The 19,490-nt window shown below is 41.9% G+C and overlaps 1 protein-coding gene across 1 annotated transcript in view; it reads left to right on the plus strand.

The window, feature by feature from the left end:
- Window positions 1–976: 976 nt before the first annotated feature.
- The window catches only part of cdh12a (cadherin 12a), a gene marked incomplete at its 5' end in the record, with an annotated part of 78,895 nt that continues 60,381 nt past the window's right edge, over window positions 977–19,490 (plus strand). The window contains one exon of the mRNA XM_080779000.1: window positions 977–1,378. Within this exon, the coding sequence (XP_080635126.1) occupies window positions 977–1,378 (402 nt within the window). The remainder of the gene's footprint in view (window positions 1,379–19,490) is intronic.

Genomic DNA, 19,490 nt, shown 5'->3' on the forward strand with positions numbered 1-19,490 from the left:
GGAGATTTCTTTGACCGTTCATAGAGGTGATATGTCTCTGGAGCAGGCTTTGCTCCTATTCTGACTTAGGTGGGAGATTTCTTTGACCGTTCATAGAGGTGATATGGCTCTGGAGCAGGCTTTGCTCCTAGTTTGACTGACAACAAAAGTGCAGACTTATGCATATGCACACATTGAGTTTTTGTCCATGTTACACTACAAACTAACATTGAGCATAGTGTACACAACATACAAAACATTAGGAGCATCTTACTCAGTTGCACCTGAGCGTTCAGCTCAGGTGCAGGTTAAGTTACTATGAAAACTTAAAACTCCCCTTCATCAAAATTAAAATGCATTAACTTGAAATCAAAAAGGGAGCATGTACAATAGATTTCACCTGTCTTTTTTGGAAATTGAATATTTATGTATACTCACAAGAGTAGATAGAAATAATGTTAATTCCACAGGCTGTAAGTTGTTAATAATGCCTTGCTATCTGTTGCTTAATACGTACACTTTGTGTTCCTTCAGGTGGGAAAGCTGAGGCGAGACGAAGACGGAAGAGGGCAATCCTGGGTCTCCAAGGACGTTCCCGTTTCCAAATGTTCACTGGGTTTTCCCCTCATCTAGAGACCCAAACTGTATGCACAACCCAACCCCCTGGATGTAAACCTCACTCACTGGACTAAACCATCACTCACTGGATTCAAGCTAACTTCACCTATTGTCCAAATATCCCGCTTGTGACATAGCCTTCTCAGCTTCCTATGTACGGTACTAACTCTGTTACGCGCTACAATGCTTACCAATAACTTAAAAGTATACGTGTCTAAGCATCTAACGGAACCATACTAGAACCAGATCACTTGCCCCGATGCTTTCCTGCAGACCGGGTTCCTGCTTTCAACACATGTCAGTTGTCTACCTGGAATTAGAATAGGTTTGTCAACCTGTTCCTGCCAACAGCTGCTGCCACTGCCACTGACGCACCCCGATGATCACGCAGGAATCTCTCTTGCTTTTGCTGGCAGCCTCGTGTTTCCTGCTGGACTACAGTTCCCAGAACTCCCTGCGGCTCCCACATAGGATGAGCAGGAGGACCTATGAAAATGACAAGGGCAGAACTAAGGGGAGAGAGCCATCACTCAGAGATGGGATGAGAAATAGGAGCGTGGCACTAGGAGACGTGACCTTGGCTCACGGTAGGGTCGGAGCGAAGGGCGTGACGTGGCAGGTGGAGAGGTCAGCGCCAAGGAGCAGGACGAGGCCAAGGAGGCACGGGGGGCGATGGCACGGGGGGCGATGGCGCGCTCAGCGGGTCAAGAGAGGATGGGTGTGGAACCAATTCTTCGTCCTGGAAGAGTACATGGGATCTGAGCCACAGTACGTCGGAAAGGTGAGACTATCTCGTTGTTTTACACTCCTCTTTAGCAGCAGCTGGGGTAATGTCTGCACCCGTTTGATCTGCCATTGTTTCTGTACTGTAAGGTTCTGCTGTAATACAGTACATACATACACTGCTTATTACTTGCACACAAATAAATACATAGTCATTTGACATCAATTATAATCAAAGTAGTATATGCACTATACTTTTACAAAGCCAAGGTGTGTCAACTGTCAGTACTTTTGTCAATTGTGGTCAATTTCTCATACAGTAGGTAGTACATGAAGACATTATTTACAAACTAAAATTAAATCCATAAAGGTTAAGCTATTAAAAAAGGACATATCAAAACAAAGTACATTTCCTATGCCTGGAAAGGATATAGGTACAGTACTGTAGCCTCCCGGGGGAGCTACTGTATGTATCTTGTTCCACTGTTTTATCATTGTATTATGACCCAATCCTGTCTCTTTTGATCGAGAGAAGGATCTTAGTCTCATGTTATTGATGTAGAACGGGTGCATGGTTGAAAAGGGCTCCATTTAGTCCACTCTTCACAGTATACAATAGAAAGGGCTGGACCCGGAATGGCCAATGCAAGGCAGTGGAAGGCCAATTTCAAGGGCTTAATGGGCCATCAGGCTCTCTTTACAGTATATGACATGTGCTCATCTTTCAAACCGTGATAGATTACATTAGGCCAAGCTGGGAGGAGGACTGTAGCTTGGAGCTTTTTTTTTTGGTGTCAGTGAGTAATTGATCCATGGCACCTTTTTATCTACACAGTGTTATTTAAATCAGAGAGAGAGAGAGAGAGAGAGAGAGAGAGAGAGAGTCTCTGCACTCTGTATCTCTATCTCGCTCAAGTCTTGCTCAGTAGCTTGTACTGTACCTCTGGTTAACCTCTCTTTGTCAAGGGTTAGAGTTGAAACTGGGGAGGAGTTCTGAAGCCCTCCTCATTTCTTTGTTGTCTCACACTCCTCTCTGAAGGCCTCGCCTCCGGGATCGATAGGAGCGCGACTCAGTAATTGAAAACAACATCCAAGGGCATAAAGGACTGGCGTTTTCTGTGTGTGGAGAAAGTACACATCAGAGCAACGGGGGTGACTACTCAACACTCGCCGTGAGCAGAAAATAGAATTTTTCAAAATGGCTTCATGATTGTCCCGGACAGCTTTGAGGGTGCCGAGTAGTGAGGCATTCCAATAACCTCTAAAGTGAAACTGTTATTTGCCCTGGAGGAAGAGCAGAAGAGGACAATATCATTGTCACGGGGAGCTGGTGCACAGAGGTTATGATTGGCCGGTGAGACTGGGAGCCAACATGGTGTAGTGTCTCACAGTGGGGGATGCCTCCGTGATTCAAAGTGCTGCAATGTCACACCGCCGTACCCAGCTGCACCTGATGACACTGACCTGTTATGCTCCATCATTGCACAGTAGCCGCTTAGATAATGCTCACATATAATATAAAATCACCTTATTGCTTTAACACTTTTGAGGGGCACTAGCTCCTCCTATGCCCAGCTTACGGGGTTTGTGTGAACACAGACATTGCCTTGTGATTGGCTGATCACCCCATAGCGATGATTTGATTAGCTGAGCAAAGTACATATTGAAGATAAAAGTGAGGGCAGAAAAGTGATTGGCCGGAATGACATTTGTGATGATTTGATTGGTTGAGCACGGAAACTTTGTCCCCTCACGTCTCAATATCTTTACAATGAAAGGAGAAATTAGGTCAAATGTACGTCCGCCAAATATGACGTAAATTTGTGGCAACACAAACATTAAATGCCATGAAGGGAAAATGTACGTCATTATGTAGACGAGCAAATCGGCTAACCAATCACATGCTGTACATTCAGCTGTTCATGAGATGATGTATAATGATAAGAGCGCCCCTCACTTCACACGGTGTCTCTCTCTATGTCTCCAGTCATCTCGGTTCTCCTTATATCTGGCCAGCTCATTTGTGCTTTCTGCACCAGCATCTTTCTTTAGTATGTCCACATAGGTACAGTAGGTGTGGGACGTCCTCTCGATCGATGCCCGTGTTCTAATTTGTACTTTTGAATACTTAGGTAGAGTATATGCTGTTAGAAATACCTAGCAGTTAAAGATTTAACTGAGCAACTTTCACTTTCACTTGAGTAATATTTGACCAGGTTACTTTGGCTCAATTAAGTACTGAGTACTTTATCCATTATTGTGTGTCCACTACTCTAAACTCTAAAGTACCATAGGCATATTTTACCGTAGCTCCATCAGCAGCATTCTGTTCAGGCACTGTGCTGATATTTCTTGGCTTTGACTGTGCAATTTCCGCAGCACCTCCTAATTATCCATTTTTAATACAGAAGGGAGGGCAGGGAAAGCATTTTGTCCCGGTCCAAATTGCATTCCATTCATTAGTTTGTGAGGGAAACCCGTATACAATCTCATATACAGCAGCAGATGGAGCGAGACCTGAGGATTGTAAATAGCAGTCATTACGCATGGGTCATTAGAAAAAGACTTTTCATACCAGAGCTTCATCTACAGTACCTAATACTGCTATCACCAATTCAGCTCCTCTGTATGTTGTTCAGAAAAGATAGAGAAGTGATGTCAATTTCTTATTCAACTTGGCATTGTTGTACATTAATCAGTGCACAATATGATGACAGTTAAATTCAGTCTTGTTATGGTGCCAAATCACGATACTTTAGCAGAGACCGGACGCTTCACCTCTGAGTAAACTTTGAGTAAAGTTTGGTGACGCTGGCATGGAAAATCAGTTGTTCTCACACTTTCAAGATTTTTCTAAAATGTTCAAAAATAGCAGATGTACAAGTTTGCATTGTGACACGCTGTGACCTTACATGCTTGAATAGCCAATTCCAAAATCTAAAATGACACAGATGCAGATAATATGCTGGAAAAATCTTTGTGCATGCAGAGCTGAAGTTTTGGCTGTAGCAAACATTTTTTAAATGGTTTATTAGAGACTGATAGTGTTCCATATCTCACTGTGCTCCTCAGTTTTGTCTGTCATGATAGACTTCTTTTTTTGTGTCTATTTTTCATCAAACCGGCTGTAGCTTGAATGGACCAGCCCAAAGCCACGTCCAAATTGCATTCCAAAAAGTATTAAGAGGCGCTTTTCTGAAAGCCGGTGCTTGCCAGCTGGGATGTGTGGATGGACTAAACGTTATAGATTTACTTGCCAGCAGGACATTGAAGGATTCAGGTCCACCAAACCTGCTGCCGAGGCAGAAAAGCATTTTTTTTACTTCAGGGGTGGGCTTCAAACCTCCTTTGGACAGAAAGAGTCAGGCGAAAAAGTTAATGCATGAAAGAGAAAAGAGACAGTGTGAACCGTTAAGCCTTGTCAGTTGGTGTTAACTGTGGTTTATGCAGATGTCTGCCTATTATTATTAAAATTCAGTTTACAGATTTGTGGAAGTGGTATTGTTTAGGCATCTGGGTGTTATCAGGTAAAGGACAGTGAAATGGTTAAGATTGGACAGAGAGCTCTTTATTTGAGTAATGTAGAGATGCAGATGCAATTGTTTCTATGGAAATGATCAATGTCCTTGTGGTTGTTCCCTTTTAATTTCGGCCAATGATTTGGTCTGTCAACACCAGCTGTATCGGTTCCGCTGCTGTGTGTCAAACTTACAGACCAATACTTTGCACTGCCGATAAACATGAATCCTTACTGCCCTCAAACTAGAGCCCAGAGTGCAGAAAATGGCTATACTGTAGAAGTCCTACACTGTTTTAAACATTTCATTGTTTTGGTGCCTCCCTTCTTCAAATTGCTGCCCATCTAACCTGCCAAATTGTGTGAGCCATAAGGTTGCCCTAGTGGCATATTAGGCCTTCCTTCTGCAAATAATGTTGCCCTATAGTGGTAATGATTTAGCTCACAATCTTGCTTGTCATCCCCTATAACACGTCTTTCCTGGAGTCTCTCTCCCATTATTCTTTGTCTCTCACTCTCTATCACTGCTCTATCACGCAGGCTATTATTGTGATGCATAGCAAGAAAGGGCCTAATTATTGTTCATGACTGTGGACCTTGCTATTCTGTCCTGTTATCATGATCTCATTTCACACATGGGAAATGATGCGTAGACTGCGAGATAGTTCAGGCAGCTACACTCGAGAGGTGAGATAGGGTGAGAAGTTCAGTCACACGAACTTTCTTCGCCTGGAAAAGAGCCAGCTTAGGTGGTTCGGGCATCTGGTGGTTAGGATGCCTCTCGGGCGTCTCCCTGGGGAGATCCTTGAGGAACGTCCCACTGGGAGGAGACCCCGGGGCAGACCAAGGCTCAGTTGGAGGAAACGCATCGACTCACTGGCCTTGGAACGTCTTGGGATCCCCCAGGAGGAAGTCACTAATGTTGCTCTGGAGAGGGACGTCTGGAACACTCTGGTGGAGCTGTTGCCCCAGCGACCCCAGTACCACCAGTAGGCTCTGCTTTCCCTAATCTGGGTTCTGTTCTCCCCTGGGGGGGTTTGTTATAGAAATAGCTCCCCGTTCTTAAGTGTTTGTCTGCTAATGTGCTGAGCACTGTAATGTACACTGTACCTGTCAGTGGGGAGTGTTGGGTGATGAGTGAAATAAATATCAACATCCTAATACATCCTAATACTGGGTGGTCAAATCGTGACAGGCAATTCCTGCTGTCAAAATATGACCCCCCAGTCAAAAAACACTTTGTTTGAAATAGACACTCATGCTTTCCAAGGTGTGATTTGGGGTCCTAAGGATGAATACAAAATGTATATCAACATCGTAAAACCAAAATGTTGAATTGTGGGTTTGAGCTCACATGATGTAAATCAACAGGGCATCAACAGGGCATCCAGCCTCTATATAGCAGAGGCTGAATGCCAAGATCAAATATAATATTCACACTTTTATAAATAAAATGTTCTTATTTAAGCTATTATTGGTCTCAATCTATTTAGTTATCTGCCTGAACTGGGAGTTTTTATTTTATTTTTTTACTTCCAGTAGCTCTACCTTGTTGAGAAAAAGAAAGAGAGATGTGTAAATGGAACAGCAAGGACACCTGAGCGCCACCTGGGAGCGGAATGCCACCCAAGCTCTTTGCCCTCCTTGGTGCCCTGTGTGGCATATGAGGGCAGACCAGGTGGCCAGGAGTCAACAAGGCCCCTTGATTAAACACTTAACCCAGATTAAGCTAATTCAAAAAATGATAAAAACGTATGTTGCTACAGTATATCGTTGGTGCTCAAACCTTTTTGTATTTTCTTCCAGGGACCCACAGAAGCAAAGATTTAAGTTAAAAATGTTTGCTTTAAAAAATGTCACGGTTAAAAAATGTAATGAAATGCAGCTCTACAAGATCTATGAGCTTGTATCTGTTATTTTTGAATAGTCAAAAAGTATATGCTTTTATAGATGCTTTCTCGGTTGTAATGGGTTAAATACTTACAGTAAACCCTACACTGCGCAAAAGCATGGAATACAGATGTGTATATTACAGGAAACTCCCGGTAAACTTTCCAACAAACTCCGGTAAACTCCCGAATTGTACCATCACACCTGTATATTACCGTATATTAACTGTACTGTATATGCCCGCTAAACTTGAGGTTTATGGGCAAAATACAGTGCCCATAATTGACCGTCAACTCCTCTTTTCACGCAGTGCTATATACTATACTATACTAATACTCACTCAGTTGACCAGAGTCCCTCAAGTCTCTATAGTAAGCACCTTTCTTTTTGTCTACCAGACTACACTAAATATCTCCAGCAAAATTAGCAGATAAGTGCACAACGTGTTGTGACACGGAATATTGTGAGTTTGTAGATCTGTGGCAAATGTGCGCCCAGCCCAGGATAGAAACATTTTGTTTATTCTGAGGTAAGGCCAACGGGTCAAAATTTAAATAAAATAAATCACTGCTGCATATTATGGAGGCAGAGTGTGCGACTTCTTTTTCTTTATTTTAAGTTTGTTCCCGCAGGTCAGAACTTCACTGAACCGTTGAAGTGCGACCGTTCCTAATATAATAACTCAGGTTGAATGACACCAATATACGGGCGTCTTTCAGGCTAGACCGCCTATGTTTAAAGTTACCTTTGAACAGCCAGTGCACCGATAGCTGAGTTGCGTGTCATGAAAATCCACTTTAAAACGGTGTAATCTCTTGTAGCCTGAGCAGCGCACGGCTACTTCTGCACACCGGCGCGACAGACCTTTTGCGATGACAGTCATTAAAACTCGTCTCATATCCCATTCTGTCCGGTGGATTGCCTGTATGATTTAAAACTGATTAAAAAAACGTGGATTAAACAATGAAAACATAACTCAGGCAACTCGTAGGGAAAGTGTTCTACAATTAATTAACTCGGGCAACTCGTGAATAGAAGTCAAAGTGTTAATGTACTTCTGTGGTAGACTACTTTAGCAGACAGTTATGCAGTACATCAACGGTGGGAGTGTGAGACAGAGTGTCAGACAAGTATAACACCCACAACAACAGCCTTCTTTTATGAATACAAAAGTAGACAATGTTTTGATTTAATGTACCTGTTGTTGGACATAAAACTTGCTGGATCTTTCTTTTTGTCAATGTTTCTGCAGCATTGTCATTTTAAGAGGCGGCTGTCCTCCAGAAAAGTACCACATATTAAGAGCAGCAAGCTGCAGCGTCATGTCAAGTACCTCTGTGTGTGATTGGTAGCCTACACAGCAGAAATAAACTATGTTATATTAAAATGCAAAAGCTATTGTTTTATACACCTTTTGCGCCGAAGTTGTCTCTTTGGAAGCATATCAGTTAGTTATTAGTCCAACTTGTATTATAGAAAAAAACGACCTACAAGCCCACAATGTGTCGAGATGCACTGCATTGGGGGTTTGTATTCGGGTATGTAAGAATGGGGCTCCAGTGAAAAAAAAGGTTAGGAACCACCACTATGTTAGATCAATAGGAATTTTTAAATAAATAAACAACACATGGCTTGTGTGACATAATTCATGGCTTGGCAAGATTAAAATAACGCTGCACTGAACAACGTGCTTTGACTTCAGGAAGCCTTCGTGAGGGTGGCAAATAATTGCTTTACATTTAATTTGAAAAATGTAAGCATTTGCAGCAACATGCGTGACCTCTGTTGGACAATGCTGACACGCCATTTTTATTTGATTAATCACTCACTTCACTTTTTCCCAAGGTCACTAGGAAACCATAATGTTCCCAAACACCAGTATGGCAGAGTCTTCTGGTTCTGTTTTGAATAGCCTATAGATTCTTATACAGTATGCCTCAACCATACAGATGCATTGAATAGCCTATAGATTCTTATACAGTATGCCTCAACCATACAGATGGATTGGATAGCCTAGTATAGATTCTTATACAGTATGCCTCAACCATACAGATGGATTGAATAGCCTATAGATTCTTATACAGTATGCCTCAACCATACAGATGGATTGGATAGCCTAGTATAGATTCTTATACAGTATGCCTCAACCATACAGATGGATTGGATAGCCTATAGATTCTTATACAGTATGCCTCAACCATACAGATGGTTCTGGATTGAATAGCCTATAGATTCTTATACAGTATGCCTCAACCATACAGATGGTTCTGGATTGAATAGCCTATAGATTCTTATACAGTATGCCTCAACCATACAGATGCTGGCTGGGCTGAATCCCATGTTGTTGTGGATAATGTCTGTACGGCTACCCTACCCAAATCATGTAGGGTTTGGTAGGTATACTTTGACATTTTCATGTGGAAAACATGTACAGTATGTTCAAAAGGGTTACATTTCAGGAAATATTTTTTAAATGCAGACAGATGCCCTATTGTGTCCCTATTTTGGGCATTTCATATAGGCGTAGATTGATTTTCAGAAATATGTAGATATACAAACGTCACCAGTCACCACTATGCAATGCGTTGTGTTGTGTGCTTGTAGGTTGACCTTTTTATACTTTTGTGTGACACTGTCATACACTACAACAAAGTGTAAAATAAGGCATTCATGCATTCATAAAATAAATACATAAAAGATCAAAAGATGGCTTCTGGTAATATTCTGTATATACAGAGAGAGAGAGAGAGAGAGAGAGAGAGAGAGAGAGAGAGAGAGAGAGAGAGAGAGAGAGAGAGAGAGAGAGAGAGAGAGAGAGAGAGAGAGAGAGAGAGAGAGAGAGAGAGAGAGAGAGAGAGAGAGAGAGAGAGAGAGAGAGAGAGAGAGAGAGAGAGAGAGAGAGAGAGAGAAAGAGAAAAAAACTTGTGTAATGTTACTAAAGCTAGGTTAAGACAACATCTTAACCTATTTGCATTCCATCTCTGATATGCAGCTTGGCAGTGCAAAACGTCATTGAAGATGGTCGTGTGTTGAATAAAATATCAAAATTCAAAACCTTGAAAGCTATTCTTCCATCTCATGCACACCTGTAAGAGAATCTTTTCTTTACATTGAAGAGGACAGATGCACTCTACCATGACAGTACACACACACACACACACACACACACACACACACACACACACACACACACACACACACACACACACAGAGAGAGAGAGAGGCAGTATGCTGAGAATATATACAGTATTACTCGGTAGAGGATGGCACCAGCATTTCTCTTTTATATAGCTGGTCATCTGACTGCTTGTATAATTCATGAGCAGAATTCCATCTATCCTGAGTGTATGTACGCACTAGGGTCTGGCCATGTAACATCATGAATGCAAGATCACATCCCTACAATCAATCTACCTCTCTCTCAATCAGAGTTTTTTCTCTCTGGAATTTTTACTCGCCTATCTAAGGCAAGGGGGTGTTTGTTTCCTTTGTTTAATGAGGGCCTGTAACGCCCTTGAGAGAGACTGAGACTGTAACAGTGAAGGACTTTGAGGCTTTGTGGGCAGCGGTGGCATGAAGCCTAGTTCAAACCAACGCCTTATGACATGATGAAACCACTTTCAAGGATTGCAGAGAACATTTGCAGCGGTCTGAGTCACATACCGTTGGCTGCTTGAGTCACAGGAGATTCAACTTGTTGCATCACAAGCAACAAGTTGCAATGCATTTCTGATGACACAAACATATTGCTCACATTGTAATGCTCTCTATCTCTCTTTTCTCTCTCTCATACACACGCATAAATGTGCATAAAAAAACACCCTCACACTGCTCACATTGTGCGTATTATGTTCAAGAATACACATACAGTATGTAATTTCAGGCCTGACGTCGAAATAAAAAATAAAGTATTCTAAATCATTCTAAATCACAATTTTCTGAAAGATTTGAGGCACATTTTAACGATTTTTCAAAAATAGCAGACCTACAAGTTCATAGCGCGCCACTTGGTGGCGCGCTATGAGCTTGTAGATCTGCTATTTTTCAATAGCTAAATAACATAATGTATGTAACCACCAAAAGGGGTTCCCGCCCAAAATGGGTTAAAGCTGGGGTGCCATGGTTTTTGTACTGTTTGTGTTGTGTCTATGGAGTTTACATTCCTCCCCCTGGTGTGGTTATAATATGTTTGTGTTGTGCATGTGTCTATGGAGTTTACATTCCTCCCCCTGGTGTGGTTATAATATGTTTCTGTTGTGCATGTGTCTATGGAGTTTACATTCCTCCCCCTGGTGTGGTTATAATATGATTGTGTTGTGCATGTGTCTATGGAGTTTACATTCCTCCCCCTGGTGTGGTTATAATATGTTTCTGTTGTGCATGTGTCTATGGAGTTTACATTCCTCCCCCTGGTGTGGTTATAATATGATTGTGTTGTGCATGTGTCTATGGAGTTTACATTCCTCCCCCTGGTGTGGTTATAATATGTTTCTGTTGTGCATGTGTCTATGGTGTTTACATTCCTCCCCCTGGTGTGGTTATAATATGTTTGTGTTGTGCATGTGTCTATGGAGTTTACATTCCTCCCCCTGGTGTGGTTATAATATGATTGTGTTGTGCATGTGTCTATGGAGTTTACATTCCTCCCCCTGGTGTGGTTATAATATGTTTCTGTTGTGCATGTGTCTATGGAGTTTACATTCCTCCCCCTGGTGTGGTTATAATATGATTGTGTTGTGCATGTGTCTATGGAGTTTACATTCCTCCCCCTGGTGTGGTTATAATATGTTTCTGTTGTGCATGTGTCTATGGTGTTTACATTCCTCCCCCTGGTGTGGTTATAATATGTTTGTGTTGTGCATGTGTCTATGGAGTTTACATTCCTCCCCCTGGTGTGGTTATAATATGTTTGTGTTGTGCATGTGTCTATGGAGTTTACATTCCTCCCCCTGGTGTGGTTATAATATGTTTCTGTTGTGCATGTGTCTATGGAGTTTACATTCCTCCCCCTGGTGTGGTTATAATATGCAAATATGTCTTCCCTATATGTATTTTTTGGTTTCTCCCTGAAAGCTGAAAGCTTTTGAGTCTTATCACGTTTTAGGTGTGAAAAAATCATGGCACCCTCTCTCAATTATACAAAAGAAAGGTTGTGGCCCTTCCTCTTCCTTCCTCTCCACTTCCTCTCTCTGTCTTGGAAAATATACACACAAATGATGAACCTGTGGCAGTATGCCTGAAGCAATTATGCACAGATACTCTTTGCACCTTAATCTCATATACAGTACAACATGCTGATATTGTTTTTGCACCTTCAATGTCTCATACCATACAGGTAGACAAAACAGGAAAGGGCGCACACCAGTGTTTGATGAGGTGCTGGCCTAAGGCAGTAAACCAGTATAAATAAGAAAAAGGCAGCACACTCGTAGCCACGATGCTTTATATGTATTGACAAGAATCCAACGTTTCGACCTATAGGGGGTCCTCTTCAGGGAATGAACAGTACATCATACTGTACATGCTGCTATGTTCATGTGAACCTCATGCACTACATACTGTATACTGGATGGATATGCTATACAGTATGTGCATAATATACGTAAATATATTTAGCTTGATTTGTTTGAAACAACAGAGGTGCACCGTCTAAACCAGTCTTGTGGAGCGCTGCAAAGTCCGCTTCAGCCGACTTAGTGCCGAGTTATGTCCTGATAGGGAGAGAATTGTATGTACAGTACTCAATATGTCCCCCCAGTCAACATGTGCCGTCGTGGGTACCCCCTTCCAGTCCAACGTTTAACGTTTGGTCAAATCTGTCCCATAAGAAGTCACCCGTTTTCCGTCTTGGAAGTGAGAATGCGTTGTAAATAAAGGCTAGAGGAATGCACTCGTGGCGAAAAGGTTCCTGGTTCGATCCCTCAGAGCAGCAGGAACAATCTGGGTGAGAAAGAGATTAATTAATGAAAATCAACCAATATCAACCAGTAGATTACTTATAAAGACGATGCAATTGAGGGATGCGATTAGGAAACTCGGAGACGTGGTCGCATTGTCCGACTTTTGCTAACTCTAACCCAAACCTCAGTCTCAACCGTCCACGTAAGCCCCCTCATATCAGTCTTAACTGGCCACGTACCGTAAGTCTGTTTCACCATGTTTTCGGCGACAGTAATTTTACTTCCATGTTTCCTAATCACAGCCAGTACTGTAGGTGCCAGTAGAGCCTACAGGCTCCATTGCATCTTCTTGATAAGTAATCTACTGGTTGATATTGGTTGATAACATAAAAAAATAAATAATAATAATCAGTAATTCTCCTCTCCTGAAAAGTTATTCTTGCCGCCATGACTGTCTCTGTATCAAAGAGAGTCACATTTACCCTATACAGTCGAAATTTAACATTCAGTAAGGCAACAATCTCCAGACTCCAAAGTCAAATCTAGCACAATAAATATCTCACATCTCTTACTGACAGCATCACATTCACAGCCATCATTTATTTCAATTCCGCTGAAAAATGAGCCTGACGTTTCTGGCCTTTGGAGGACTCAGCAAAGTATAAAGAGGAATTATGCGTTTTCAAAACTTTTTGATTTATGTCCATTGTTCACAGTTACACTCTCGTCGCTGTTTGGTTCACATTTTCTGGGCTTTGCATTGTGTATTTCTTTATGATAGTTGAACTCTCTCTTGACATTTTTTAATGTTGAAATGATGGACGACACAACATTTTGTGGGTTTTCACTGCAACAACTGCACTGAGTCAGAAGCATTACAGTTGCATACAGTAAGAAACTGTAATGTGAAAGGTAGTTAAAATCATTATAGTAATAATAAGTACTAAAGGTGCTATCGATAAATGTCCAACGAGTACTTCTGTGGGTGTCACAGTTCATCATATGCCAGTTTCTCACTGCAATAATAGATGATGTACAAGCACAATGTGCCTCATCGCGTATGCATATCAGGGTTATGACTATATGAGTTTGACAGCTGAATATCAAAAGGACGCCAAGGTACTTACAATTGCAGGCAAAAGATCATTCGTTATTTTGAAACGAGTGGGCAGTCGACTCCACACCCCTTGGGATTCTTTTCTTTAGTGAGACAGATGGAAAGCAAAGTGCAGCAGGACACACAGGGTATATGAAAAAGAAAGCAGGCCATGGGCAGATTTCCGCCTAGCTAAGCAGCAGAGTTCTGGAGGTGAGCGCCTTAACCTCCATGGCATCAGTGGGCATAAAACACACATTAATCAGTTCTATAACAAACTACTCATTGCCACCCACACAGATTAAATAGTGCAGGTTATATGCATCACTGCCAAAAAAACAAAACAAAAAAACAAACAATCGATGTTCCCTAACCGTGATTTACATGTTACCTTGCTGGGAACTGCTGAAGTCAGGAGGTGCTGTACCACCATGGGGCAGACAGCTCAGACTGTTATTTTAAGAAGTGTATTAATATCACAATGCACTAAAGGACATGAAAAAGAGGCGTGCAGCTGTTTTAGCTGCCCCAGCTGGACCATAGAGCAGGTTATGCAGCTTAGTCCAGGAAGGAAGGAAGACATATTCATGTCTATTATATTATTAATTTATTAGGCAGTCTCCCCCCCCCCCCCTGTTTTATCTTTTCTTTTTATGTAGATATATTATAGATTAGAACGTTATGCATTGTGAATGAGCCACATGTTAATTAAAACCACACGGATGGAAAATTATCACCACATAGCTCACCATTCGACATCTAGTCATTAGTACAAATGATTTTGCATAAGTTATTGGTTCTTGACATGGGGTCTAGGGACCCCCAGGGGTCCTTGAGGGGGTTCCAGGAGGTCTCCACTTAAATTATTGTCACTTAGAAACCAAATGGACGCCTACAGGTCCATTTGATTCTATTTGCATACAATATTGTGGGCTTGCTGCAACCCACAAAACTAATTTTGCTGGGTAAACGCTGGAATCCCCTTAAGGGCCCTTGGGGGTCCCTGGACCCTCTTTGAGAACCACAGATCTGAAGTAAGTAAGTAAGTAAGTACACTTTATCTATATAGCATTTTACATTTACACTAAACTTTACATACAGAGAATAAAAACACAAGGCAGGCCTATTAAAGCAGAAAAAGCCTATATAATTGATTTCAAACAGGACAGAAAATAACACAAACATGGAAATAAAGGCATGTAACATCTGCAAATGCTTGTTCATAGTAGTGTTTTATGGTTGTTAAAAATCACACATGTGTAGTGAGGGGTGCAGCGAGGGCAGTATTTATATCAGCCAGATGACGTCTTTCGTTGTCATTAACTGCCCTAATCAAACAGTCCATAGACCTGGCTGACAAATAATTACATTTTAACTACCCTGAACAAACATTAAAGTTCATAGACCTGGCTGACAAATAATTACATTTTAACTACCCTAAACAAACATTAAAGTTCATAGACCTGGCTGGCGGCCAGTTATTTTAACTAGGCATTCGTTGTCATTAACTGCCCTAATCAAACAGTCCATAGACCTGGCTGGCAAATAATGACATTATAACTACCCTGAACAAACATTAAAAGTCCATAGACTTGGCTGCCAATGACTTGACCTCAGTTCAGAAAGCCATGCATTGGAGCTGCTATAGCGCCACTCAAACATGACCACAGAGGCTACAGCTCTCAAGACCTGTGGAGTGTGGAAGAGCATTCCAAAGTGTGAGACCTTCAACCTGAAACATTAAACTGCACTTTCCGTACTTTCCACTTTCCGTAGTACTTTCCCTAGCCTCGACCTCCTACAGGCATATGCAAAGGCTCAACTTATGTAACTTAGACAGCATTTTATGTAGCCTGGTTCTATCGGCGCGCCAGGCGAGGCGCCAGTGCGCGTCGGACGCCGCCGATGTGCGATAGGTTCATTGAAAATAATGGAGGCGGCTGTTTTGACGCGCGGCGGTCGCAGACGGTGTGTGATGGGCTTTAGATGGTAGTTTATGTAGACATATAGCATTTTATGTAAACATAGCACTACTATATAGTGCTCTGTTTACATAAAATGCTATACATATAATATGCATAGCATTTCATGTAAACAATAGTATATATTATATACTATATAGTATATAGTATATTATGCATAGTTTCATTTCATAGATCCACTGTTACGTTCTTAGCTTACGTATGATTCATGATAACTACTTTGCATGTATATTATGTATTGCCATGCTTTTTGTTCTCACTTAATGTAAATCGCTCTGGATTAAGAGTCTGCTAAATGCCTAAATCTGTAAATTGTAAATTGAGAGGCTGAAAGCAGACCTTTTGGGCCCTCCCTGCAGGCATATAACGTGGGACCTGGTTTTAGTTAGGTATTCTGGGGGACAAAAAGAAAATCAACCAGGTGCTCGATGGAGATGCAAAAATTATAATAATGTAAAGTAGGGCTGGTGCTTCAAGGATCAGTGGGACTGGAATACGAAAGAAAAGGCTGCCATCCGAGCCCTCAAAAGGTTCAAAGTATTGGCTCCACCAGACGAAGGCATGCGGAGAGTATGTATTGCACTCCGCGTGGAGGGCGGGCGAGTGCATTTTCCGGCAGCGGCAGTCTCATGGTGGTGCGCTATTAACATGCCAATTGATGTTTTCACCTATACCTGCACCGATCTGTGGACAGCTTTGTATGCGACTATATATGCACACTCCCTAGAGCGTGAAAAAACCTTTGTCCTGCATTTTCCACATCTGCCTGTTATAGCTGTGTCCCGAGGGGCACTTTTTCTAGTTCATTTTGAATTAGCTTGAGACAGGGGGTGCATACTTAGTTTAGACTAGTCATTGGTTAGACATGGGTTAAGGTTAGGTTTAGGTGTGCTGCCCCGTGGGAGGTTAGGTTTAGGGTGAGGGTTTGAGATAGGTTGTAGTTGTAGGATTAATGACTGGTCTAACCAACCTGAGACAGTCCATGGTAGTTTTATTGAGGCAGGTGAATAGTGAATAGTCCAAGCTTGAGAAGTGCACCTGCGCAAATTAAGGTTGCCATGCTTGCCTGTGTTGATTAGACCATACCTATGCTCAGCCTATGCTTTTAGGAATCTACTTACCAGTGACGAAGGGTTTGTGTCGCAAGAGTGATAGAAGCACATAGAGGTCGGGAGCTTCAATGCGTCGGACAGTATGAGGCAACATCAGCGCATGCACACTGGAGAAAAACCTTTCCACTGTAAACAATGTGGCAAAAGTTTCCGTCAATTACATAACCTGAAGTCACACCAGCGTATCCACACTGGAGAAAGGCCGTACCACTGTAATCAATGTGACAAGAGTTTCAATCAGGTGGGTAATCTGAAGAAACACCAGCGTATCCACACTGGAAAAAGACCATACCACTGCAAGAGCTGTGGTATGTGTGACAAGAGCTTCAGTGTGACTGGTAATCTGAAGAAACACCAGCGTGTCCACACCAGAGTGTCTTATGAGTTTCAATGAGTTGGATAATATAACTACAAATGCATTTTAAAACAATTGTTAATATTTAATGTCCTATTTTTATGTCCCTCAAAAGTATTTCTAATGGTTTGAGCCTAAATCACCACTCTGATACAACCATTTCATGTCATTTCTGCTTGGCTTCTAAAGCAGTTGTATAGCTGCAGGACCACAATGTCCTGACATGGTGGGGGCTCTGTGTATGTATGTATGTATTGTATATGTATGTATTTTCTCCACCACACCCTCATCCCAGCTACTCCCCTCCCACATCTTTGACTCATTATAATAAAAAAATCACACCCGTGTGAAGTGAGGGGCGCTCTTGTCATCGTACATCATCTCATACTGGCCAATCAGTAGAGCTTTGATATCTTCTGGCCAAGCCCTTAAGCGCCCTTATTGGCCAAGCACTCCCACCATGATTGGTTAGCCGATTTGCTCGTCTACATATGACGTAAATTTTCCCTTCAATGTCAATGGCGTTTAATGTTTTGATGTCAATGGCAAATATTAAGATGTGTGGGGACAAGATTTAGCAGACATTTGACCTGAATTCCCCTTTCATTGTCAATGGCAAATATTGAGACGTGTGAGGACAAAAGCTATAGGCTTTAGGAGGGGACAGCGCCCCTCAATAATAAGGCCCACCCCTTTCACAATCTCCAAAGACTAATTTGGAACTAAAGAGGGGGAGGGATTATACAAAGTAGGAAGATACCGATGACATCACAAGTAGCACCAAATCAGTTTGTGCCTGTGAGACCACTGTGCATAAAGATCCAAATATGATGAGAAAGCCTGATTGTTAAAAATTGGTATTTGTGGGGATAGAAGACACGTAAGAGGGGGGGGGGGTCGAGACTGAGTCTAGACTGAGACCGCCGGGAGGCGAGACTGCGAAACCAGATTGTTGTTTTTTTTTCACATGGGTAGAACCTAAAAAACAATCTTGATCTGAAACACTGTATTGTGCAATTATATTGTACTGGCTTTGGATAAGCTCATAAAGGTATACTACAGGCTGGCCAGTGCTATATTATGCCTGGCCTACTACAGTTCTCTATTCAAAAAGCATGTTATATCCAAAACTTCACCACAAGAGCAGGCAGGCACGTCAGATGCGCTCCAGGCATTATTTCGTGCTAACAAGACAGCTGTCTATAAGCCTAGACCCTCCAGAAAAACACGGGCAAAAAACCTTGATTTTGCGGGCAAGAATCCTTGATTATTCAATGTAATATGCACAAGTTCTATGTGAATTTATGTGGTGAAATTGCAGGACTTTTGATTAACCGGACTAGCCTGCTTGTCTTCCCTGGATGTGTTTGTGACCATGAGCTGATCTGATCTCTCTACAGAGTTTTATTGGAGAGTTTCCTTCTTTTTTTGTTTCCTTTGTTTCCTTTGTCTTGAGTTATTATCAGTTTGACCCAGCAGTTTTGGAGATATGGCTTATAGAGTAATGTCTTGCAGAAAGCAGCGAGTTGAGAAAACAGGCTTGAAAGGTTCACTTCTGTGGACTCTAACATTACACCTAGCTACATGTTTAAGCATTTACATGTCGATTTCTGCTCTTGACACTTATTTCAGACATGCTCTAGTATGTCTGCCTGTGCTATTAACTCATTTTGGCTTAAAACAAAAAGAAAAGTTTTTCTACTTTGGTGAAAAGCTGGAGTTTGCGCGATTGCAGGCTCTCAGTCATATCAGGTCACATCTGTACATTGTAAAACAATTTACAGCGTACATTGGAGTCCCAGAAATACAAATCGTATCAAATGGCGGTCCATGGTTTAATATCAAACTGGAGGTCCATTTAATTAAAACGGTTGAATACCACTGGTTCAAAATAACCCCCCAAAAAAATCAAAATTGTCAGTTTGGCTGCAGCCATCAATGCATCACCCTAAATACTGCTGTGAACTGGTGTTTGACTCCCAGCCTGTTGAGCACGCATGCTGCTTGCGTGTGGCCTTTCAGAGGGGAAGATATATCACCTGGTTGTCCCCTTTACACATGTCTCCTTGACCTTTTGAATGGTGCATCAATCCGTCTTGGACAAGACATGACTTTTATGTGAAAGGACCACTCCAGAGTATAATGTGTGGCCATTGGCATTCATCATGAGCGCGGCGGCACACGCAGCTCTGATTGTGTGAAAATAAGCACTAAGATGGGCAACCCGTGTGGGCTCCGGCACTTAAATACCAACATCTATCACATGTGTCACGAGGAATAGCCATTCCGAAGCGCATTACGCAAGATTTCCATTTAAA

Source organism: Protomyctophum bolini, assembly GCF_963924005.1.
Source record: "Protomyctophum bolini genome assembly, chromosome: 12".
Classification (NCBI taxonomy): domain Eukaryota; kingdom Metazoa; phylum Chordata; class Actinopteri; order Myctophiformes; family Myctophidae; genus Protomyctophum; species Protomyctophum bolini.